Source organism: Carettochelys insculpta, chromosome 7 (assembly GCF_033958435.1).
Source record: "Carettochelys insculpta isolate YL-2023 chromosome 7, ASM3395843v1, whole genome shotgun sequence".
Taxonomy (NCBI): Eukaryota; Metazoa; Chordata; order Testudines; family Carettochelyidae; genus Carettochelys; species Carettochelys insculpta.
In genome coordinates, this window is record NC_134143.1 from 4,275,555 (window position 1) to 4,300,885 (window position 25,331).

Here is a 25,331-nt window from a genome sequence, read left to right on the forward strand (position 1 = left end):
TGGGGGAACCTTTTATAGAGAGTGCAGGGCCTCAGCTAACCAATGCAGGCTGATTAGACTCCGCTGTGGCTGATTCCTAACAAGGCCCCAGCTGCCTGTCCTAATTGGACCTAATCAGGACACAAGAATAAATTAGCCCACCAGCCGGCACATCTGCCTTCTAGAAGGCTCCTGCAGCTTCCAGGCAGCGGTCTGCCACAACACACAGTGTAAGTTTGTAAACACTTTTAACAATTTAATAGTGTACACAACAATGGCAACTGTGAAGCCTGCTTGAGGTGGAGTTAGAAGGTAGAATATTTCCCAGGGAATGTCTTGCTACTAAGTGATGAATTAGCACTGCTGAGCTATCAAAGGTTAACGCTGTTGATGTAGCCTCGCACTCTAGAGGCAGCATGGACTGAGTCAGCAGAGAAGAAACACAACAGACGCACTGCAGTGGCTGCACATGCTTCCCTGCAGAAACTGAACATGATGATGAACCCAGAATATCTACTGGGAGTGCACCACTCTTTCCTCCATGTGGGGCACACCTGGCTGTACAGTGCCAAGGGGTCGGAGGGTGTGTGTGTATGAGACAGAGACAGAGACACACATGCCACCCCTTTAAATATGCAGACCCCACTTCAGCTACTCTGCCCTGTAAGTAGACCAGGAAATCCACACAGAGGACTCTAGCTGTGAATCCTGCTTCATGGAGATAGAGTAGAGAGTGGAGTGAACAGATCTCAGGTACATCCTGACATCAGCACCCCTCTCCCCCATTCCTCTCCTAAACCCCCACTCCCACCCCTGCCCCACACAGAAAGCAGGAGGCTCACAGGAGCAGCTCCAAGGGAAAAGGCAGGAGAAGCACAGCAATCTGAATAGTAGCTGCCCAGCCACATACCTTGCAGGGAACTTGGGGGAGCTCACGGGGGCTGCTAGCCAACCCTCGTTCCAACCCACCCCCAAGGACAGGCTGCTTTTCCAGAAAATCCTGCAAGTAGTATATGTAGCAAGCAGGCAGCCAAACTACATTATAAGGGAACTTTTCACAACTTTAAAGAAGCATGTGCTCTAATAGATAAGCAATGTAACAACGTTAAATGGGACAATGTTACGTGAGGCCTTACTGCATCAAAACAGTATGGCTGGGTCTACACGTGCCCCGTCCTTTCGAAAGGGGCATGTTAATGAGTGGGTTCGAAAGATGCTAATGAGGCAGTGCCTCATTAGCATAATGGCAGCCATGGCGATTCGAAAGTGTGGCTTTTCAAATCATGCGCTGCCTATGGAGATGGGACCTTCCGAAAGGACCCCCCCCAATTTTTGAAAGCCCTTCTTCCAATCACCAAAGCACTTTCGAATCACCGTGGCCAACATTATGACTATGCAGCACCTCCTTAGCATCTTTCAAACCCGCTCATTCACATGCCCCTTTCAAAAGGAAGGGGCACGTGTAGACACAGGGTATGTGTTTGGATTGAAATGTTTGACAAACCTCATTTGGATAACAGTTGTATATATCATTTCTATTAGTGAAATGATGGGACTCTCTATGACCTTGTATTGTCCAAGAGGAGCTGGGGCGCATAAGACTCAAATTTCTGGGGAAAAATCTGAGATTGAAAGTTTGTTTGTATTGCCCTACAACACAGTTCGTGAGTGAGCGATGATAACACTCATATAACATAGCTGGGAGTGATTTATATGCTGGGAGCCAGGTACAGGCAGACCAGGAGTGGTTGCTCTCATAGCAAAGCAGTGTAAAAGGCACCCCAGATTGTAGAATTGAAGGGACGGAGCTGTCCATCAGTCCACATTGCAATCTGGGTAATGTCACACTGGTTACTACTTAAAAAAAAAAAACCACACACCTAGTTTTATCATTTCAGGTTGCTGTCATTGTGCAAGATCATTCAAGTAATTATGCCCATGTGTGTTTTCAATATTGTAGTAGTTTGGCTCAAAGGGCTTGGGGGCTTGGATTTTTGTCTCTCCACCTGGAGAAAAATTATGTTTTTGTATTGTGTTACAGTTAAACTACTTTTAAAGCAGTTTAAATGTAATATAATCTCCTTGTCAGTAAATTCTTACCTTTATTATTGTAGACATCCAAGTAATTAGGTGCCGAAAAAATTGTTATTAATGATGGGAACCCTGTAGTTTGGCTTTTTCTGTACATTCTATAGCTGTAAAAGAAACATCTTAATTTGCATCACAGAGCAAATTATTATTTTGTATTGTTGAACAATTTCTGTAAAGACACAAAATACTTACCCCGCGTCTTGTGCTTCATGAGCTCTAATTATTGACAACAAATTATTATTTTGCAAAAATTCACAAACTGCTGGGTAACTGTAAAATGAAAATAACAATGAGTAATGCTTTTTCAGTAATGTATAACTCTTCATACAAAAGTGTCAATCAAATCCTAGATTTCTTTTTACCTATAAAAATAGGAGCATCCCCTGACTGTATTATGACTGAAGTGCTCTTGTGATTTTTCATTTCCAAAATCTTCTGAGGGATCTGACCACAATAAATCACACATTGGTCCAAATGCAGGAGGCTCTTTGAATCTATCTAGCTGTTTAAAAAACACACAAAGGTGATTTAAATATTATGCAAGTCAGTTTTGCTTCTTACCTGTAGAATATATACATCCACCAATGCCAAAACATTAAGAGTAAATGATACCCACAACATGACAGAGTCTCTGGAGAAGCATTTCTCCTCTTCTGTGCAAGGCAGATGCATGCCAAAAAACAAGATGACAACTTGAACATATAACAAGTGAGAGCAATGAAGAATTAATTATTAAAAGAGGTGAGGTAGCCTCCAGACTGATGGATGTGTATGTTATGAGAAAGTAAATTCACAGAGAAGGAAAAAAATGCCCTTTTCTCAGGCACACTACATCTACCAATCTGAAGCCACCACTGGGCATTACTAAGCAGTAGCAGCACAGAAAAAAGTGAAATAAAAGGAAATTCTATCAAACACAAAAGCAGTCCAGTAGCATTTTAAAGACTAACAAAATAGTTTATTAGGCGATGAGCTTTCATGGGACAGACCCACTTCTTCAGACCATAGCCATACCAGAACAGACTCCATATTTAAGGCACAGAGAATGACCAAACAAAAAAATCTGGGGAGGGATAGGGTCAGTGGTTAGAGCACTGGACTTGTAAAGCCAGGATTCTCAGCTCAATACTTCAGGAGGCCTTTCAAAGATCTGGGGCAGGTTAGATTTAAAAAAAAAAAAAAAATTTGGTCAGGGATGGTGATAGGTCCTGCTGTGAGTGCAGATGACTGGACTCCATGACCTCTTGAGGTCCCTTCCAGTTCTTAAGAGTTTTACATCAGAAATTTAAATGTTGATTTGTCTTTGGCTTTCTTTGCCTGTGATCTCTAAACTCTAGTTTCTTGAACAGGACCAACAAAATGTTATCAGTTTCTCCTAAGGCATCACACAACACACTGACGACCCCCCGAAAAAAAAAAAAATAAAAAAAAAAGACCATGAATTTTTCTGGAACCATGACGGACATGGTTTTTCATTTTTCAAGCAACTGGCTTGTCATTAGTCACACAATTCTTCCTCTCCCACTCTCACTACCTTTTAAAAGACGACCTGCTCACACAGAGCAAAGGAAAACCTGCTTTCAGGGACCTTATTACTTGCAGATGATCTAGCAGAAGCAGAGGTTGATACTCTATCAGCTTACTGGTTCCTCATAACAGCTGTTTTTAAAAAATTCCATATCAACTAGCAATAAATGTGTCTGACCTCAGACTTTATGCTGGTGCAGGGTTTCCCAGTTTTACTTGGCCTTGGAACCCTTTTAAAAAAACAAAAAAAAAATATTTTGCAGAACCCCGTTCCCAGGCTCTACACCTCTCTGCTCCCAGATCCACACCCCCAACCCTAAAGCTTTACTCCTGCATTCTGCAAACCCACCCCTCCATCCCCAGGCTTAACCCCTCTCAGCTCCAAATCCATCCCCCCAATCCCCAGGCTTAACCCCTCTCCGGCCTGCACCTGACCCCCCCCCCATCCCCAGGATTAACCTGACTCTGCCTGAAACTGGCCCCCAGGACTAACCCATCCATGGCACTGGCTGGGGAGCCTAGGCAGGGAAGACACGTGTGCCTAGCAAGAAGAAGGCTGGCATGGAGGTGTTCCGCTGGCAGGGGTGAGCTGAGTCACACCCACCAGACAGCTGTGGCCACCCGGGTAGTGGGGCAAAGGAGGGGCTCTCTGCATCGCCTTGCCCTGGAGCCCCTGAAATAAAGGAACTAAATTCAGTTGGTTTAACAGCCGGATCGCTCCTGGCTGGCCGTGCCAGCCATTTAACCAATTACATTTAGTTCTACTGTTTTAGCAGTGGCAGAGAGCCACAGAGGAATTTTCTCATGGGTAACCCTTATTGTCACTCCGCAAAACCTCGGGGTTCCGTGGAACATCATTTGGAAAATAGCGTGCGAGTGTTTGAAATAATCAACACCACTCTTGTGAAGAAGGAACCAAATGCTACATTCAAGATGTCAGATGAAAAAGTTAACTGCAAACTGAACCAAAATATTCAAAAGAGGAAACAATGGAAGATTAAAAATTTTCATGATAGGACCATCATAACCTGACCTTAATATTTCCTTGATGTAAAGTCCACTGACAAACAAGTAGGAGTTATCAGCCAGAAGGCTTGATGTTACAACACTTCTATTTTCTTAAAATGACACCAATGACACACTTTTTAAAACATATTTTCATCTTCCTTAATTATTGATGTAATACAGCACTTTTCATACAACTTTATACGTCTAAGGTTTTTTGGAGGAAAAAAAACACAAATCCATACTATCAAGATATGAATACACAAGTTTTCAAATTAAAATTACACTGCCTTTCCAAAAAATTCTCTCATGACGAACAAAATTAAATTCCAGAGTATGATTTGTTTTGTACATTCTTAACACAGCATTCAGTGAGAACTATCACATGTTAAACTAAACTCTGCTTTTACCAATAATTTCTATGCCTAAGTATAAATTTAGGTTTTTTTAAATAAACTCAAGGCAGTCTGATCAGAATGGTCATGTGGACTTCTAGTATTTCTTTGATATACAAGATCAAAATCAAATCTTTGACATATTAGAAGCAATATGTTGGAAAATGGCAATAAACAAATGTCATATCATATAACTTCATAAAAGTATTTGACATTTAATTCTATTTCAAGTTTTGAAACTAATCACACAAACCTGTTTCTTGATATTAATAATGGTGAACAAGAACCAAAGGACTTTTCTTACTTACGTTTATAGGCCTAAATTAAATTATCTTTAAGGCAACACTTTGCTTTCCGAAACTCAAGCCTGCCATGTGGTCAGAACTCTAGCCCTTCTCCAGTAAGGAACTTAAAGGGCATGCACAGATGATTCTATAATTCTAAATTAAAGACGAAACTCTAAATTTTGTTGTGCAATTACATTCCTCTACAAATCACAGAACACTAGACTGGAAGGGACCTCGAGACATGATTGAGTCCAGTCCCCTGCCCTCACAGCAGGACCAAGCACCACCTAGACCATCCCCCATACATGTCTGTCTAACCTGCTCTTAAATATCTCCAGTGGTGGAGATTCCACAACCTCTCTAGGCAACTTATTCCAGTATTTGACCACATTGTCAGTTAAGAAGTTTTTCTTAATGTCCAGCCTGAACCTCCCTTGCTGCAGTGTAAGCTCCTTGTCATATCCTCACAGGCCAAGGAGGACAATTTTTCTCCCTCCTCCTTGTAACCCTCTTTTAGATACTTGAAAACTGCTATTGTGTTCCCTCTAAGACCATCTCTACGTTACGAGTTAAAACAGACTACTAAAATCAATTAATGTTGCATTTTATTAATTCGATTTTGAGCACCCTCACCTTCCCACATGCTCACCACAAAATCGACTTATTGCTGCCACATACAAGTTGCCAAAATCGACTGTTAGAGCAGTTTATTGTAGGAGCCTATTCCACAGTTCCCTGAGCCCTGTAGCATTCTGGATATTTTCACTGGTGCAGCATGGGAAAAAGATGGCCCACAGGTGGCTGTAGGTATCTGACATCTTCCCACATTTCACTTCCTACATTGCATTTCCTTCATTCACCTGCCATGCTAACCAAACATCCCTTTTTCCAGGCAGAATCTGGTTTACCTGTATAACAGATGTGCTTTTTATAATTAAGGGGAGGGGTAGCTTAAGAAAGACTAGAAAAAAAGATTTCAGGTTTCCCAACCAATAGGATTTCAAAACAGGATTCAAAAGCTCTGGATCTTTGGAGGCTTGGATCTGGGTTTAGATCACCCGGTGAAGAAGATCCTCAGATCAATAATTTTGTCTCAAAGGCCAGCCACTCCAGTGACAAATTTCTGAGTGGGCCCAAACAGCAGAGCTACAAGGTGCTGTGCAAACACCCTTGCACCCATTCCTTTGCAGCCAGCGTTCTACGTGGCACACCAGGAAGGAGCCCCAGACTCCCTGGGCCCTCACAGAATAATCCGAAGGAATCCCAGGAGCCAGCCCAGGGCACCAAGAGGTGGGTCCCTCCCAGACCGGGCCATAAATGCAGACCCTGCTGGACCTGTGGGGCAAGGAGGATATATTCCAAGACCCCAAGATGAAGCACCGTAATGCCCAACCCCACATTGGATGGACACCACCCTAGTGGAACAACACCTATCCCCGCTGCAACTTGGAGGAAGTCCAGGAGAAGGTGAAGGATGTCCAGCACGTCTACATCTGGGCCCAGGATGCTGGCCTCTCCTCCATGGCAGAAGCCACCACCTGCACCTATTACCAGTGGGCCCAGGCTTGGATCTGGGTTTAGACCTCCTGGCAAAGGAGATCCTCAAAACAAGAAATTGCACCTGAAATGTATGTGCAAGTAGACATAGTGACTTAGACTTAGGCCCACCTGTACGTCTGGGCACACTGGGCAACAAGTGCTTTCCAGAGACAAGTAAGTAGACATGGTGGCCACACTGAAAATGCAATGGATCACTGAATCAGTTATGGGTGCTTTGGTTCCTTGCCAGGGTTCCTTTGGTTCCTCCAGGGCAGGACCCACCACCTGCCCTATTACCAGCGCTCCCTGGCTGGGATCTGGGTTCAGACCTCCTGGCAAAGGAGATGCTCAGAACAAGAATTTTCATCCTTGCACCCACTGCAAAATCTGGAAATGTATGTGTAAGTAACAGACATGGGCAAAACACTGAAAATGCAATGGATCATCAAATCTGTTATGGCTCGGTCGGTCACTGCAAGCCTTACTTGGAGAACTGTGATTATTGTAGATCTACTACATTGCTTCCAATGGCCTCTGGATCAAGCCCATACAAAATTTTGGTCTCAAAGGAAAGTCACTCCAGTGACAAGGTTGTTTTTTTTTTCCCTTTTGTTGACCAGAAAGGCCTACAGGTGTCCCCAGTAATCAGTGCTCTAGGGTGCCTGCCTCTGGCACTTCTTAAAGATGCTGGGAGCCCATGAAACCTTGAGGCAGGACCCACCACCTGCCCCCTAAGCCCAGCAGGCCTAGAGGAAATCTTGGCTCCATATTTAGACCTCCTGGCAAACAAGACCCTTACAGCAATAATTTGGACCCAATTCATATTTAGAAATATATATCTAAGTACACATAGGCATTACACTGAATGCCGCCCAATCAACTTTTGACAGCACTCCCTGTGCCTATGAGTAATGGAGAACCAGGGGTTGATTATGGAGAAGGAGCCTGAGAAACAGCTGCCACACTGGACTGAGTAAAGTTTAAATCCTTAACGATAATCTGTTGTGGGTAAGTCTGGTACCAGCCCCTGACTCTGGGCACTTGATGCTCTTAAGACAGCCCGAGTATCTTTATCCGCTGAGAGAGACTTCCCACAGGTGTCTGTAAGGCCCCTGAACAGATGCCAGCCCCCCTGAGTATCTTAGCTGCCGAGGGAAACTTTCCCTAGATGGCTGCAGGGCCCCTCTACCCCGCAAGTACCTTTAGCCACAGAAGGAGCCTTCCCCCAGGCAGCTCTGGGACCCTCACCGCTCTCTCAGCATGTCATTTTACTGATGCATGGTCAAGCCACATGACGTGGCTGGGCACAGGAAAGTTCCAGACTGAGTGGCACCTCTGGGGGAGGGAAGGAAGGGGATGTAGGGGGCATGACAAAATGCAAATGGCTGAAAAGAAGTTTCTCGTCCTATCCTACCAGCACAACTCCCACCCACAGCCTAGCTGCCATGTGGTGTGGGGGGCAGTGGTTGGTGCCAGGCAGCACAAAAAAACGCTAAGTTGCTCACGTCAGTGCAGTAACTCCATTCTTCAAGATGTGTCCCCCTCCACGGTTGCTCCACTGTAGGTGCTGGGCTCATCCCAGTGTCACAGATCAGAGACTCTTCAAAGCTGCATCTGGCCTGTGTGTATGTGCGTTCAGATTCTTTTAATCATATGTGCAGACCAGCTCAAGCCCATTCCTCGAAACTGTCCCAGAATCTGAATAAAGACAGACAGGCAAAGCAGACTCCAAGGCGGGGAGGAGGGTGGGTAGTGGAGCACCCATGGGGACAAACATCTTGAAGAACAATAGTTACTGCACTGAAGTGAGTAACTTCACTTTCTTCTTCATGTGATGTCCCCGCGTGTGGTCCACTGGAGGTAACTGTCGAGCAGTTCCCCAACAATATGAGGAGGGAGGAGTCACCGTGTAATTGAAGCAGAGAAGATCGTTGAAGCTAGTGAAGTGTCCCTAGCCCATCGGTCCTAGATAGCATAGTGCCTCACAGAGCTGTCATATGATGACCAGGTAGCTGCTCTGTGGACGTCTCTAAGGGGAACTTCCTTCAAAAAAGCTGGCAAGCCACCACTGCTCCTGTGGAATGAGCCCATGCTGTATCGGGAGACACATCCTGCTGGAAGAGTAACACTGGGCAATGCACACAGTGACATGAGATATCCATTGGGACAACAGGGGTTCACCCCTGGAGTGCTCCACTAACTGAACTAGCAGGCGGTGTCTTTTTCCAGAACGTTTTCATCTGGTTTATATAGAAAGCAAGTGCCCTGTGTACATCTAGAGCATGGAGCGCTGTTTCCTGAGGTGATGAATGTGGTTTAAGATAAAACACAGGTAAAACAACTGGTTCGTTGATGTGAAAATCCAAACAGATTTTTGGAATGAAAGCTGGGTCACGTCTGAGGGTTATTCTGTCCTTTGTGAAAATTGTGTACGGAGGCTGCATCATAAGGGCCAGTCTACCACTGACTCTACAGGCAGATCTGATGGTGAGAAGACAGGCTAACTTCATGGTAAGTAACTCAAGAGGGGTAGCAGCCAGGGATTCAAATGGTGGCCTCATCAGTGCCCATGTTACTAAGTTAAGGCTGTACAGGGGAGCAGTCGGTCTGCATGGGGGCGGGGGTACGTGTTTGCAAGCCCTTTAAGAAATCTTTTAGTGATTGGCAGCTGCTGGAGTGGTGGGAGCACACCGACCCATAGGAGTACCTACGCAAGGGCCGAGGGGAATCCCTGCGATGTGAACAAAATGATCTGCAGGACACCCTGGAAGATGGAGGTGAAGGTGGTGAAGGTGACAGATGATGGTGGTAACCCCTGCACATGATAACAGGGTCTAAGAAGTGGGAGAACAGTCTGCATAGCTTGTAGTATTGTGGACTATGTCTCTCTAGCCTTCCAGATTACAGAGGAGGCAATCTCAGTGCCAGAACAGTCAGAGATGGAGAAAATATCAGGGAAAACATCAGTGATGGTGAGTGTGGAGAAGGGCTCCAGTGCCATGACTTAGCCGGTGCTTTCTTCAATGCAGCATCACGAGGGGCTTCCAGTACTATGGAGTGGGCGGTGCTGGAGATTGGCGCGGAGAAGTCTGGTGGTGGTGTTGGTGCCAATGTCGCCACCATAGCAATTGTTGGTGCTGAGGATGTTGATGGTGACAACGCACTCAGAACCGAGCACTTGGAGGAAGACTTCTGCACTCTTGGTTCCAAGGGCTTCCTGCCCAAAGGCTTCGGTGTCGGTGACATGGACTTTGTTTTGCCACTTGTAACTGCCTTAGAACTTAAAGAAGAGGTGACAGAGGTGCCAGGCTTTATTGTGACCTCAGAGCTGCTCTGCGCTATAGCAAGCAATGACCTGGTCAGCCAAGTTTCAAATTTCTTGCAGGGAACAGTGGTTGAGGAGGAGACCCTGCACTTATGTGCAGGCTGTTCCAGTACTCATGATCTCTTCAGTAGAAGGCTGAAGTGCCTTGTCAAATAAGAACATTTTTAAGTGCATTTCTTGATCGTGCTGAGCTCTGGGCATTAGCTTCATGCAATGTGGACATTTGAGGGATATGGCCCTCTCACAGATACCTTATGCACTCAAAGTGACCAGCAGAGGCAGGCATCGCTTCACAGCGCTGTTCACATTTTCTAAAACCTTGTGAGCCAGGCATGGTGAGAGGGTTCAACACATCCCATCTTTTTTCTTTTTCCTGCAGTTATCTAACTGACAAAACAATAAATGGCAGAAAACGAAGTCCAAACTAACTGCTAGGTGAGTCCGTAACAAAAATTTAACTTTAACGGCTTTAAGTATAACAGTTAATTTTTCTTTTCTTTTTTTTAAGGAAACAACTAACAAATAACAACTGAGAAATGTAAGGAAGAAGAACTGTATACAGAAAACTAGAGAGTTTTTGAGGCTCACAACATCAAGCTGAGGACAAGCAGTTAGCTATGTCTGCGGCCTGTGGCAGTTGAGAGGAAATGGCTTGAGCGGGTCTGCACACGTGATCAAAAGAGCACGAACAGAGAGACACAGCAGCAGCACATGCGCAAAACAGCCAGATACAGCTTTGAAGAGTCTCCGATCTGCGGCATCAGGATGAGCCCAGCACCAACAGTGGAGCACCCACAGGGACATCACTCAAAGAAGAACAAGACAGACGAGGTAGACACCAAACCACAGATGTGCTAATACCAAAGAAAGAGAGAAGAAGATTTTTCAGCTTCTTATACAAGCATGACCCAACAGACATGAGCTTCCACGTGCCGAAGTGAAATGTTCTTCCTGTTGCCTTATTCCTGCACACCTAAGAGCAGGAGAGATGGAAGACGCCAGAACCGAGGACTGTGGGGCATTGTGGGGCACACATAAACATCATCTCTGGAGGTTAATGGATTTGATTTAAAGACATGGCACTCCCTCACCACCCTTCACTTGAAATTTTAGATTTGACCTGAATGCTACACTCATCAGGTTCTTACAATATTACAATAGATATGTCGATTTTAGTGCTCCATAAACTGAGTTAATGGAATTTACAGTGAAGACAGACATTTGGTAAAATAGGGCTAAATGCCTTAAAATCGCACAGTGTAGACATAGCCTAAGTCTTCTCCTTTCTAAACTACACAAGCTCAGTTCTTCCAGTCTTCCCTCATAGCTGATGTTCTCTAGACCTTCAAACATTCTTGTGGCTCTTCTCTGAAACTTCTCCAATTTCGCCACATCTCCTTGAGACGTGGTGCCCACAACTGGACACAGTACTCCAACTGAGGCCTAACGAGTGCTGAATGGAGGGTAAGAATGACTTACCATGTCTTGTTCTCAATGCTCCTGTTTAAATTGTTTAACTGCAATTATGTGTATGCGCTTGATATAATAAAATCCAAGATTAATCATCTTCTTTAAAACAAAAACAAAACAAAACAAAAACAAAAAAACTTAGCCCAACAATCCAAGCGTCTGGATCTTGTTTTATGCTTACAAAGACCCAGTAAAAACTAGCAACTAATACACTGACCGTATCACAAAAAAGAAATCATAAAAATTCACCCTCACCCACGTTTTTAGAACCACACAGACATACTCACTCTCTTAATGTCATCTAGTGTGTTTATTTCTGGTGAAAGTCCACCATGAACACAAAGAAATTGTTGGTTTAAAAGTGCAGCAAGAGGGAGGCAATCGAAAGCTTCCATACAAGCGTGATAGACTCTTTCTGAATACTTTATTTTACCTATAGGGAAGGAAAAAACAGACTATTAAGACTATCACATAAAGGTCGAGTCTAGATTTACTAAAATTTCGAAGTCACCATGCTAATGGCCAAATCGAAGAATACTAATGAGGTGCTGAAATACATATTCAGTGCCTCATTAGCATGCCACTGGCCACGGGACTTCGCTGCAGTTTGCGCCCATGCGGCTCACCTACACCGGGCTCCTTCACACAAGGACCCTGCCAACATCGAAATCACCTTATTCCTATAAACTCATATGCATGAGTATGCATTTCAGTGCCTCATTAATATTCTTTGATTTGGCCATTAGCATGGCCATTTTGAAGTTTTTAGGAAGCGTAGACATAGCCAAAATGAAGTATCTACTCTACTGATGCCTTTACATTTAAGGTATCGGAGGGGTAGCCGTGTTAGTCTGGATCTGTAACAGCAACGAAGGGTCGGACTTTACATTTAAAAATATTTTTTCTATAGCAAATCCTAAAATAACCTGTAAAATCATGCAGTATAGCCTAGTATACAGAATAATAAGATATAAATTATGAGTTTGAGATCTTTTAAGTGACAAAGGTATGTATGGACTTTGGTGCTGATTTTCCATATAAGTTTCCATAGAATTAACCCCTCAAAAATTTTACTAACTCCATAAATAAATACACAAATACATTATAAAACGTATTCTTACTGAGTTCAGTTCTGCTCAAATTTGCTCCCACCATGCTTACAACTCAACGTAACTATGCATGAGAATATTTGCTGAAGCAGTCCCTTAAGAGCATTTCTAGATACAATTCCCTCTTTGGAAAAACAGCACAGGATGGAAAGTACAAGCTTGGCAGTCCTCTAGAGTACTTACATTCTTGCTTAAAGGTAAAGTATTCTGTGAGGTGTCTGCATTCATGGTTTCCTCTCAAAAGAAATAATGTATTTGGATACAGAATCTTCAAGACCCACAAGTACAACACACACTGTTGAAAAACAAAAGGTATTCAATGACAAAATAATTTACCAGATTTTCTTTTAGAAAGGATACTAACAATGAAAATGCTGCCACTTTATGAAGTAAATGAACATTAATAATCGTTTCTATTTCAAATATTGACACATGATCATTTCATAATATAGCTCTCCTGATTCAGGAGGCAAATTATTTGCTAGCAAGTTCCAAAAACAGACCTTAAGAAAAAATATACTTCAACGACTGTTCATGCATAAAAAGGTACCATCACAATTGGTAGAATTCTGGTGTGTTTATCTGTGAAGACGTCTATTGTTCACATAATCTGACCTCAAAGTAAGCATTCTAGATATTATTTGGCAGAAAAAGGGAGAAAGGAGTTGTTGTTTCCTGGCAAAAACTGAAGCAACACCACAAAAGTTTACATTTTAAAACAGCTATATCCAAAACACCTAGATATATTATCTTTTTCTTTTCATTTTTAAAAGGAATTTGTTAACATTAGTGATTTAGCAAAGCTTGGGCACTATTTTTATTCAATGATCATATATATATATACGGTGAAATCGCTAATCAAAAGGCAACAGTTACCTGTTTCCATAACTCGTGTTTTTCGAGATGTGCTGCTCATATCCATTCGATGTAGCCATGTGGTGATGGAAGATTTTCCCTTAGCAGTACCCATGCTCAGCCTCTCCACCTCCCCACGCCCCCCAGAGTAGTGCGCACATGCTACGCTGTAAAGAGCATCATCAGCCCCCACCACCCCCAGTTTCTTCTTGCCAAAGAGCTGTAACAGTGGGGAAGAAGGGAAGGATGTTGAATGGACACGAGCAACACATTTCGAAGAACACCAGCTCTGGATATAAGTAACTGTCTTTTCTTTGATTGTATTGCTCGCGTCAATTTAACATAGGCGACTGCAAGCAATATGTCTTAAGGTGGGAGTTCACTGGCATTGCTGACTGCAACACAGTTCCTCCGAAGGCAGCATCCTCTTGCGTCTGTTGCAGCAGGGCATACTGCATGGCTAAGGTGTGTACTGAAAATCATGCTGCACCCTTTCAAAATGTCCAGGAGCAGAACATTAGCAAGGCTGCTGAAGAGGCTTGTACCCTGGTCAAGTGAACCCTCACGAATGGGGGCAGCCGAGTACTCACCAGCTGAAAGCATTTCTGAAAGCAGAAGTTATCCAATTACAGGTCCACTGTGTAGTTACCAGAAGCCCCTTCATCTGATCAGCACAGCCAACAAATAACGGCAGGGGGCACAATGTAAGGCGCAGCAGAGTGGCAAACCATTGCTGGCAGAGCCACACTAGGGTGACTAGAACTATCTTGAACTTCTCCTCCTTGGTTTTCCCCAGGACCCTGGGGATGAGTGGGATCAGGGAGGGGAAATATGTAGAACAGGGAACCACCTGATGAGGAAGGCATCTAAGGACCCCATGTCTGCTTTTCATCTAGAATAGAAGGTGCAGCACTTTTTGTTCCACAATGTGGTGAAAAGGTCCAGATGGGGAATGTCCCACTTGTGGAAGAACATGGCCACAACTTGCTAGTGGAGAGCTCACTCATGGCAAGAGAAGAACGCCCAGCTCAGCTGATCAGCCAGAATGTTCCCCATACGTGGGAGGTGTCAGGCCTCCAGATGGATACTGTGCCGGATGCAGAAGTTCCAGAGACTGACTGCCTCCCAACAAAGCATGTCCGACCAGGCTTTCCCTGGTAGTTGACATGGAACACAGTGGTCATTTTGTCTGTGAATACCCTGACCACCTTTCCTGCCAGGCGACGGATGAAGACCTGCATGCTCTGGGAACTGCCCTAGCTCTTTGATGTTTATGGGAAGGTGTACTTCTTGTGTAGTCCACATACCCTAAGCTCAGAGATCGCCAAGATGGCTGCCCTAGCCCAGGACCAACGCATCTGACACCAGCTCATGAGAGTGGGTGGGGGCTCAGAAGGGTACCCCCTACAGAATGTTCTCAGGATCTGTCCAACAAGCAGGAGCATCAAGAATCTGGGTGGGAACTATTACCACGCTGTCTATGCCAACCACTGTGGAAGTTGATTCATTCATAGCCAGGTGTACCTGACCACACAGGTAGTCACTGTCATATGCCCGAACAGCTGAAGACAGACTCTGGTCATAGTGGAAGGCCAGGTGTGAAGGCAAGCCACAAATGTCCGCAAGCACAGAAAACTTGCCCAGGAAGAAAAAGGCCCTCACCAGAGTTGAAGTCTAGTATCACACCCATGAAATCTATGAACTGAATGGACTCTAACTGCAACTTACTTCTCTATGTTTATCAACAGGCCAACACAGACACACAGGTGGAAAAGGAGAGCTACGTGCATGCAGACTTTGGAGTGGGAGCTGCCCCGATGAGCCAATCATCCAGGTGAAGGTAGATGTACACACCCCGTTGCCTGAAGTGGGCAGCCAGCAATGACATACATTTGGCAAAGACTCAGGAAGACCATAGTGAGGCCAAATGGGAAGATCTCGAGTGGTTTGGTCCCACCAAGAACTTCAGGAAGCACCTGTGACCCTCAAAAATGACAGTGTGTAACAAACAATTCAGCCCGTACAGGTCCAGAATGGGCTGGAGGCCATCTTTGTCCTTGGGGACCAGAAGTAGAGTAGTGAGAGCAGTACTGTTAGTTCCAGCAGCCATGTGGAACCTCCTCCGCTACCCCATGCGTGAGAAAGACTGACTTCCTGCAGAAGGTGCATCTTGTGAGACGTGATCCTGAAGAGAGATCGGAAGAAGGGAGGTGGGTGGAAAAAAGCTGGAGGATATAGCCACGCCACACTGTACTGAGGACCCAACCGACCACAAGCTGGGAGAAAAGGGCAGGGGTGATGGGAGAAGGTGGCAAGGGAAGGATACATCAGTCTTAGAAGTGCATTATCCTCAAATGTACCCTCAAAAAGGGTGCTTGGAGGCCACCTTTGGATGGGAGGAGCCAGGCTACGTGGAACAGCATGAAGGGACTGATTTGGATTGTCTCTTCCTAAATCCTCCAGGTACATCAGGGATTTTGTACTTGCTCTGTCCAAGTCAAGTCTGTAAAAATTGGAAAGACAAGGTTTGAGGCCTGAATTTTTAACATTTTGGTCCTGGGATGTACAGGCTGAAGGTGCAGAGGGAATCCTTTAACCCACGGAGCTTAAGTGTCCACTTGTTCTACAAATAGGGCTGCCCTATCAAAGGAGAGATACTGCAGAGACCGCTGTGCCTCATGGGAGAGGCTGAAAAGGAGTAGTCACAACACCCTCCACATGGAAATGGCTGAAACCATGGAGCGAGCCACCACATCCAAAGCTGCGTGGAGAGTCAGTCTAGATGCCATCGCCCCCGCCTCTACCAGGACATGAAACTCTTTGATTCCTCCACTAGAAAGGACTCGAATTTGCCAATCCCCTGCCACATATTAATCTCAGAGCAGACTATGAGGGCCTGATGATTCACCACCCAGAGCTGCAGGATAAATAAAGCGCTCTCTCGTAAAATTCCAGTCTCCCGGGGTCCTAGTTTTAAGGGGCAGCACTGGACTGACCTTGCCTCACCCAGTGATTGTGTCCACCTCCAGTGAGCTGGGGACTAGGTGAGAGTACAGTTACTCATGTCCCTTTACCAGATAGGAATGAAAGAGTGCATCTGTCGTAAGGACTTGGCAATCTTGGCTACCCCATCATACTGAGGTAAAGTCATGTTGGCTGGGGCCAACTGGCCCAACGCCCCAAAGCAGGACTCCTTTGGCTCCTAGAGTTCCTGCATGAGGAGGTGTAAGGTCGTGGCCCCTCACTCAAATACCTGATCACTGGGGGGGCACCCTGGAGTGGATCCCACAATGGCCCTGTCTGGGGATGGGAATGAGGAGACGGGTACTGGGGAGAACCTCTTCAGAGCCAGGGCCTTGGAAGCCTCATGTGCTAGAGGATATTTGTCCGTGGCAGAGGTTGCTGAATGTGCCCTTGGCATACTGCCTATTGATTGCAGTGCCTGGGATGATGGTACCAGCAACTCCCCATGGGTACCACTGCATAGGCTAGGACTGCAGCCGCTATGCCAACTGTAGTCCCAATTACGGTACCCAAGGCATTGGACAAGGAGGTTGCACTGGAGGTACTGAAGCTTGACCCAAAGCCAGGCTGATTGAGCAAGAAGTTCCAGGGGACCAAGAGTGAGGACTTGCATCAGTGCATTGCTGCATGCTCCTCACTGATCTGGACACCTGGAATGCAGAAGAGTGCTGGGAACAACCCTCTGGCAAGTGGCGACCACCGTGAGACGCGTGGTATGGACAACAGTGACTGACCCCTTTGTAACTGCTTTGAGGAGTGGCTGTGGGAACAGGCTCACCAATCCCTGCGCTCCTCTTAGATGCCCTGCAGTGTGGTGAATGGTGCCATGTCACAGGGAATATAGGTCCATTCCAGGAGGGAGGTGTTTCAGATGATCTGCACTGAGATCCTAGGGAGCCCCACTTGGCACCCTCTATGGTTTTGTGCCCTACTGTAGAGCAGACTAGCTGTCACTGCATGGAGGCAATGTACCCTCCGAGTCCAGGCCAGGGAATGAACACGAGACTTGTGCTCTGAAGGGACGTGAACCATCTCCTGAACCACAAAGGGAGAGTCCACCAGCATTAACATCCTTTGCCTGTTCTTCTTAGGGCTTGCCTAAGCTTACACAGAGCTGGTGAGCACTGGTGCCTATGAAGCCTGGGCTCTAAACACCAAGCCACTGGTACTTGGTGCCAAGTCTGAAAGCTTGCACACCAGAGCCAACGCAGACTCCATGAGAAGAAATTTAAACCGAATGTCCCTCTCCTCTTTCTAGGAGGCTTGAAGAACTTGCAAATGTGGCACTTATCTATTCTGTGAGCCTCTCCTACGCATCACAACCAGTTTCAGTGGGGCTCACTTACTGAAATGGGACAACTGCCACACAACTTGAAGCCTGATGAGTGGGTCATGCACTGGCCTGAGGCTAAACTATGTATGGGACAAAACAAAGCCCAACCAGGGAAAACGCACAACAGCTAATGCTGAGATGAGCAGGTTCCAAGCATCATCACTGGCAGCAAAGAGGCACTGAGATTGGAGGGAGACAATGACGGCTTTTTACAGTGCAGCCTGTGCCCAACACTCCAGAGGACACTTGAGCTAGCTCCCCTACTGGCACTGCTAAGGGAAAATCTTTCAACAAAGATGCATATAGCAAGCAAACACCCTACACTGAATGGACATGAGCAATCATTCAAAGAACTTCATTTTACCACTACTGAAGTTACAGGAAGAAACACCAAATCATACTCCACACCCTATTTTCAGAAGGGCTTGAAGGGGGGGAAAAAAAAATCCCTCAATTTAGAATTCATTACTAGTTAGACAAAAAAAGCTGCCAGAATCACAGGCCTGGAAGGGACCTCAGGAGGTCATCTAGTCCAGCATCCTGCTTCAAGCAGGATCAACCCCCACTAAGTCATCACAGCCAGGACCATGTCCAGCAGGAACTTAAAAACCTCAAGGGATGGAGAAACCACCACCTCTCTAGGCAACGCATTCCAGTGCTTCACCACCCTCCTGGGGAAGTAGTTCTTCCTAATATCCAACCTGCACCTCTCCCTATTCAACTTCAACTTCAGACCATTACTCCTTGTTCTGCTATCTGACACCACCGAGAACGGTTTCTCACCCTCCTTTTCAGAGCTCCCCTTCAGGAAGTTGAAGGCTGCTATTAAATCACCTCTAAGTCTTCTCTTCTGTAAACTAAACAAGCCCAAATCCCTCAGCCTATGCTCATAGGTCTTGTGCTCCAGACCCTTAATCATTTTTGCTGCCCTTCGCTGAACCTGCTCCAGCAAATCCACATCCTTTTTATACTGGGGGGCCCAAAATTGGACACAGTATTCAAGATGTGGCCTCACCAGTGCCAAATAAAGAGGAATAACTACTTCTCTAGATCTGCTCGAAATGTTCCTCCTAACACACCCCAGTATGCCGTTAGCCTTCTTGGCTACAAGGGCACACTGTTCACTCATATCCAGCCTTTCATCCACCAGAACCCCTAGAGGTCCCTTTCCATCGTACTGCTGCTGAGCCAGTCGGTCCCCAGCCCATAACAATGCTTGGGATTCTTTCGCCTCAGGTGCAGGACTCTACATTTCTCCTTATTGAACCGGATCAGATTTCTTTTGACTCACTCCTCCAATTTATCCAGGTCCTTCTGGATTCTCTCTCTACCCTCCAACGAATCTACCTCTCCCCCTAGTTCTGTGTCATCCGCAAACTTGCTGAGGGTACAATCCAGTCCCTCATCCAGGTCATAAAAAAAGATGTCGAATAACACCGGCCCCAGAACCGAGCCTTGCAGCACCCCATTTGAAAGAGACCGCCATCCAGATATTGAGCCACTGACCACTACCCATTGGGCCTGACCATCAAGCCAGCTTTCTATCCATCTTATAGTCCAAGGATTCAATCCATATTTCCTTAACTTACAGACAAGAATGTTGTGGGAGACTGTATCAAAAGCCTTGATGAAGTCAAGGTATATCACATCCACTGACTTCCCCATGTCCATAGAGCTTGTTACCTCGTCATAGAAGCTAATCAGATTGGTCAGGCAGGACTTGCCCCTGGTGAATCCATGTTGGCTACTTTTGATCACTTTCCCCTCTTCCAAGTGCTCCAAAATGGATTCCTTGAGGATTCCCTCCATTATTTTCCCAGGGATTCATGTAAGGCTGACGGGTCTATAGTTCCCTGGATTGTCCTCCTTTCCTTTTTTAAAGATGGGCACTACGTTTGCCTTCTTCCAGTCATCCGGTATGTCCCCTGATCTCCAAGAGTCTTCAAGGATAACGCACAAAGGTTCAACAATGACCTCTGCCAATCCCCTCAGTACCCCGAAGTGCATTAAATCCAGACCCATGGACTTGTGAACATCTAGTTTTTCTAAATAGCTCAGAACTTGTTCCTTCCCCACAGATGGCTGCACTCCACCCTCCCATACTTCATTGTCTAGGACCGTCATGGAGAAGTTGACTTTGTCCGTTAAGACTCAGGCAAAAAAAGCATTGAGTACTTCAGCTTTTCCTGCATCATCTGTCACTCGGTTACCTCCCTCATCCAGTAATGGCCCCACACCTTCTCTGATAACCTGTTTATTGCTAACATGCCTGTAGAAACCCTTCTTGTTACTCTTCACATCCCTTGCCAGCTGCAGTTCCAATTGTGCTTTCGCTCTCCTGATTACTGCCCGGCATTCTCCAGCCGTATGTTTATACTTCTCCTTCGTCAACTGTCCACATTTCCATTTCTTGTATGCATCCTTTTTTGAATTTAAGTTGACGAAGGATTTCCCTATTAAGCCAAGCTGGTTGCCTACATTTCTTGCATTTCTTACTGTGCAGCGGGATTGTTTGTTCCTGTGCCTTCAGTAAGACTTCTTTAAAATACTGCCAGTTCTCTTCAACTTTTTTCCCTTTCATCTTCATTTCCCAAGGGATCCTGCTCATCAATTCTCTTAGGGAGTCAAAGTCTGCTCTTCTGAAATCAAGGGTCTGTATGTTACTGCTCACCTTTCTTCCTTTTGTCCGGATCCTGAAATCTACGATCTCATGGTTGCTGCAGCCCAGGTTCCCTCCCACTTCTATTTCTTCTACTAGTTCTTCCGTTTGTGAGCAGCAGGTCAAGTTGCGCACGGCCCCTGGTCGGTTCCTTCAGCACTTGTACCAAGAAGTTATCCCCAACGTTCTCCAAAAACTGCCTGGATTGTCTGTGTGCTGATGTATTGGTCTCCCAACAAATGTCTGGATGATTAAAGTCTGCCATGAGAACCAGGGCCTGTAATTTGGAAGCTTCACTTAGTTGCCTGAAGAAAGCCTCATCTATCTCATCTCCCTGATCTGGCGGGCTATAACAGACACCAACTACAACATCACCTCTGTTACTTCCACCTCTAAGCTTAACCCAAAGACACTCAACTGGATGCTTACACTTTTTATATTATTCTAACACACTTTTAAAACTGACCGTCGCAAAACAAAAAAAGTTTCAAACTACTCTAGCGACACTAACCTGATTCAGAGGTTATTTTTGTTTGATTTTTAAGACCAAGTATCATTTGCTATGTTCCTTTTTATAAAAAAAAATTTTTGTGCACAATAGCAAGCATGTACACACACAAAAGGATACTTCTAATTTATTTTGAAAACATATTTGCTATGAAATATATCCAAAATTACTTTTTAACATAAACAAAGATCCCAAAAATTCAAATATCTGACAGTAAAACCCTCCTTAACAAATAAAATATTTATACGCAAAATCTTCACATTATAACTTTTTTTAAAAAAATACCTGCCAGTCTGTCAATGTTTCCCTAGCTAAGAATTGTTCTGCTGTATTTCAAAGAATATTAACATTGTGTTAATGCTTTCCAGCTGGCAGTCCAGCCTACTGACAGTTTGTAACAAAGAAAGTACTAATTAACAGGTGAGAGAGCCTGGAGACTTTTACAAATTTAGGAGTAATTATTATTCACTAAGCAAATCTGTACAGAAAATATGGAGGTACTGTACACATTAAACATTAAATAAGCAAAAAATATCACTAAGAAGAGACTGACGAAATGGTTGCTTCCTTTTTTGTTTGTTTAATCATTTATATCCCATTACTCCTGGAGGAATTCTGCATCAAAAATTTAAAATTCTGCAACAAGAATATTTAAAATTCCATGCAAAATATTTTCAAATTCTACTAAATTCTGCAATTTTGTCAAACACCAGTTTCAATTGTTTTTGGTCATTTATTTCAAAACACTTTATCAGCAAGTATGCCTGTAACAATACAGACAACAAAAATATTCAGATAATGCTTTTTGACAAGTAGATTCCTTATTAGGCATATTAATACAGAACTCTGAGTAATAATTCATTTAAACTGGAATACAGAATGTATTTCCCACCCCCTTCAGAAGCAGTGCAAAGTCTTAAGGGAAGTCATGGGCTAACTGAGGAGCTGAGGGAGAGAGAAGTAACTGCTGGGAAGGAGTCTGGGTGTGAACTTGAAGGGTTGTTGGGCGGGAACAACATGAAACAGACTTTTTTGGAGAGCAGGGAGGGTGCGTTAGGGAGCTTCTTCCCCCACATAGACCCGGGCTGACCCCTAGCTTCTCCCATTCAGAAAGGCACATCTGTCCTGTTGCCACATCACTCCATCTCCACTCAGACCCCTCTCCCCTTTTCCCCATGGGACTCTGTGATCTCAGCTGGGCAGGCACTTTCTCCTCTTGTCCCCAGGTCTCTGTTCCTCCACTCAGCCATCCGCACCCCCTCTGTAGCTCTGAACCCCTGACCCTCTGCCCATGTGTCCTTACCCCTCGATTCCCATCCAGCTCCTGTCCCCACCTGTCCTCCCCACTAGGTCTTCTGAGCCCCTGCCGACCCCACCACAGCCTCATGCTGTCTATCTCCCCTTAGTCCCTTTCTCCTGACTTGGTCCAACAGGCGCTGCGAAGGCGGCTCTGCAGGCGCTCTCTCTTCACTAGCTGGCTGGGAACAACTACTGTGTTCTAGTGCCACAGCACCCTCTGGTGGGCAAAAGGTAGAACTGCAGCAACATTCCAGCAGCTTTTTTTTCTGCGCAAAATATAAAAAATATGTGTAACTCATTAATTATGCTCATGTGCAGAGCACAGAATCCATCCAGGCATAAAAATACATTTGGGAATTATTTAAACACGCTATTGGAAATTAACACTAATATCAATGCATGCAGTAGTAAACACACACTTGTAGCAGTGCTTTTTCTGCACTGTTTATTTTAAAATAAGTGAGGGGTATCCACAATGCAAGATTGGGCAATAAGCTGAACACAGTTTTATTTACTTCTGCACTGCTCCCTGCAGCTCCCATTAGTCAGGAATCATGATCTGCGGCCAACAGAAGCTTCCAGTGGCCACACCTGCACAGATGCAGGTAAATAAAGCACCAGCAGCTTGCCAGGGCAGCTCCATCAAGCCTGGTACACAGTTAATGCCCAGCCCTGCCACAATGTGACACAAAGCTCCCATACTGCCTTATTTTTAATACGAGAATGTAGTACTGACAATTTTCAGGTCCAAATGTGCAAAATGTCATCTTGGTCAAAGTAGATCGGACTTGCTTCATGCTGGAACCATTAGTTTTCACAGGGTCTCCCTTTTATATTAAAAGTTAGGGCATCTGACCATACTGTTTAAAGTAGGTTTTGCCTTCAGGCTTCTGTCAACATGTTATTGCAGCACTCCACTGGGCCAGGTCTGTGTGTTCCTGGTCTAAACTAAGGTTTTATTTTAAGCCTGGAAAGAGTTACTGAAATAAATATGCTCCAAAATTAACTATTTAAAAACAGGCCTCTGAGAACAAAATTAAAATAAAGACCAAGCAGTTTTCTATTACGGGCTGACCATTCAATTTACCAAAGATTAGACACAATTAAACATTATCAAAACCAGAAAAATCTGAAAAAGGCGCAGGTGAAACTTGGTAAAAGCTATTATATCAGGAACTTTGAAAGGGTGTGTTATTATAATGTATTTTTCTTTCCTTTGCATAGGACTACAAAGCATAACTCTCCCATGCTGTTGCAGCAATCCTTCTCCCGTCAGATACCCCTCTATGAACTGCGTTGATCCAGTAGTTGAGATTCTGTACAGCACTAAAGCTGGTAAGTCATTCTATGGGAAAAAGGCAAATCTTTTTATGAACTAGTCAGTGTTTTTTTTAATTTTTTAAGTTTATACTATTTAGTTTCACAAGCGTGAAAGAGTCCCTACCTGCCTCCAGGGATAAAATGAGTTTACTTTTAATAAATAGTAAATACAGTCCCAACTCTAAAGCACTTCATAACTCTTGTGGTTGTGAAGCATGAAAAAATTCAATGATTTAAAATACATTATTTCCAGATGTTCTAAAAGGATGTAAATATAGCCTTTACATTTGTTTACACTGTGTTTATATTATAAGCAGAAGCATTTCTGTAATCAACCAAAATAGGTCAAGAAGATTCATGGGAACGTAAAATTTACGGAGAGTATCTTTCATTTCAGCTATTCTTTATACTTCTGAGGCATCACTGCATTATCTGTTCCTGGACTATAAACCGTAACAATCCAAAACAGCACTGAATATTAACAGGGAAATAGCCATGTTAGTTTATATTTTATCAAAAAAAAAAAAAAGGCAGTTCAGTGGCACTATAAAGATTAACAAAATAATTTACTAGGTTTTGATAACTATTTTTGGTTCTCTATGTCTTTAATATTGAGTCTGTTCTTGTGTGGCTATGATCTGAAGAAGTGGGTCTGTCCCACAAAAGCTCAGCACCTAATAAATTATTTTGTTAGTCTTTAAAGTGCTACTAAGCTGCTTTTTTGTTGTGACAAAACAGCACTGTGCACACACCTGAATGGGACACATACGTGCACTGCTTCTGAAACATTACCGTTTTGAAAGACAACAAAATAGCATGAATCAAGTCATAGCAGAGTCTACTTAAAAAACTATGCCAACAAACATATTTACTACTTAATTTGTATCAAACTTTTTAAAATTAACTTTGAAATTTAAAGGGACCGTCAAGTTACATTAAATTTAATCCACCACCAAACTTACTCGACCAGTTCTGCAACACTTCCAAACTCCTGGGCCAATGAAGCTCAAGAGAATCTCAGAAATGAGAGGATAGGGCATATTTAGTGCCTCTAGCTACATGTGAACAGAGCAGCATGGGCTGCGAAAACTACAAATGCCATTTCGTCCCATCCTGTGCAATGACAACTATGGGAAGGCAGGGAAATCAGTTGGGCCAGTAATTCCAAAAAGGCAGGCTGAGGGACTAATCAAACTCTGTCATCTGTTCTTTGGGATGGGATGAAACGCAACAAGGAATAATTCATATACAGATGCAATAGGAACTATGTAAGTACTTTACAAGAATATAAAAAAAGTTCTCTTAAAGATTTAGGATAGGACAAATTAACGTATACAGTTACCTCTATACTAAAATAACCTCTGTCAACATAGTCACCAAGGAAGAGGTATCTTGTATTAGCAGGTGATCCTCCAACTTCAAACAGCTTCATTAAATCGAAGAACTGGCCATGAATATCACCACATACTGAAACAGAAATACTGTTTAAACAAACAAGAAATCATTTATGGAAAAAATGACAAATTTTACAGAGACATAACATTCTCCTAAAGAAATGTTCATTCTTCTGGGCTGGTAACTAATAAAGCACATTGATTTATAAGAA

General features: G+C 44.2%; 1 protein-coding gene across 5 annotated transcripts in view; it reads right to left on the reverse strand.

The window, feature by feature from the left end:
* Positions 1 to 25,331, reverse strand: part of PPP3CB (protein phosphatase 3 catalytic subunit beta) — a 102,078-nt gene that overhangs the window by 38,465 nt on the left and 38,282 nt on the right. For all 5 annotated transcript variants that reach the window (XM_074999708.1, XM_074999706.1, XM_074999707.1 and 2 more), the window contains exons 3-8: positions 25,068 to 25,192; positions 12,911 to 13,022; positions 11,906 to 12,051; positions 2,433 to 2,572; positions 2,263 to 2,340; positions 2,080 to 2,174 (exon numbers count right to left, since the gene is read on the reverse strand). In XM_074999708.1, coding sequence (XP_074855809.1) covers positions 2,080 to 2,174; positions 2,263 to 2,340; positions 2,433 to 2,572; positions 11,906 to 12,051; positions 12,911 to 13,022; positions 25,068 to 25,192 — 696 coding nt within the window. The remainder of the gene's footprint in view (positions 1 to 2,079; positions 2,175 to 2,262; positions 2,341 to 2,432; positions 2,573 to 11,905; positions 12,052 to 12,910; positions 13,023 to 25,067; positions 25,193 to 25,331) is intronic.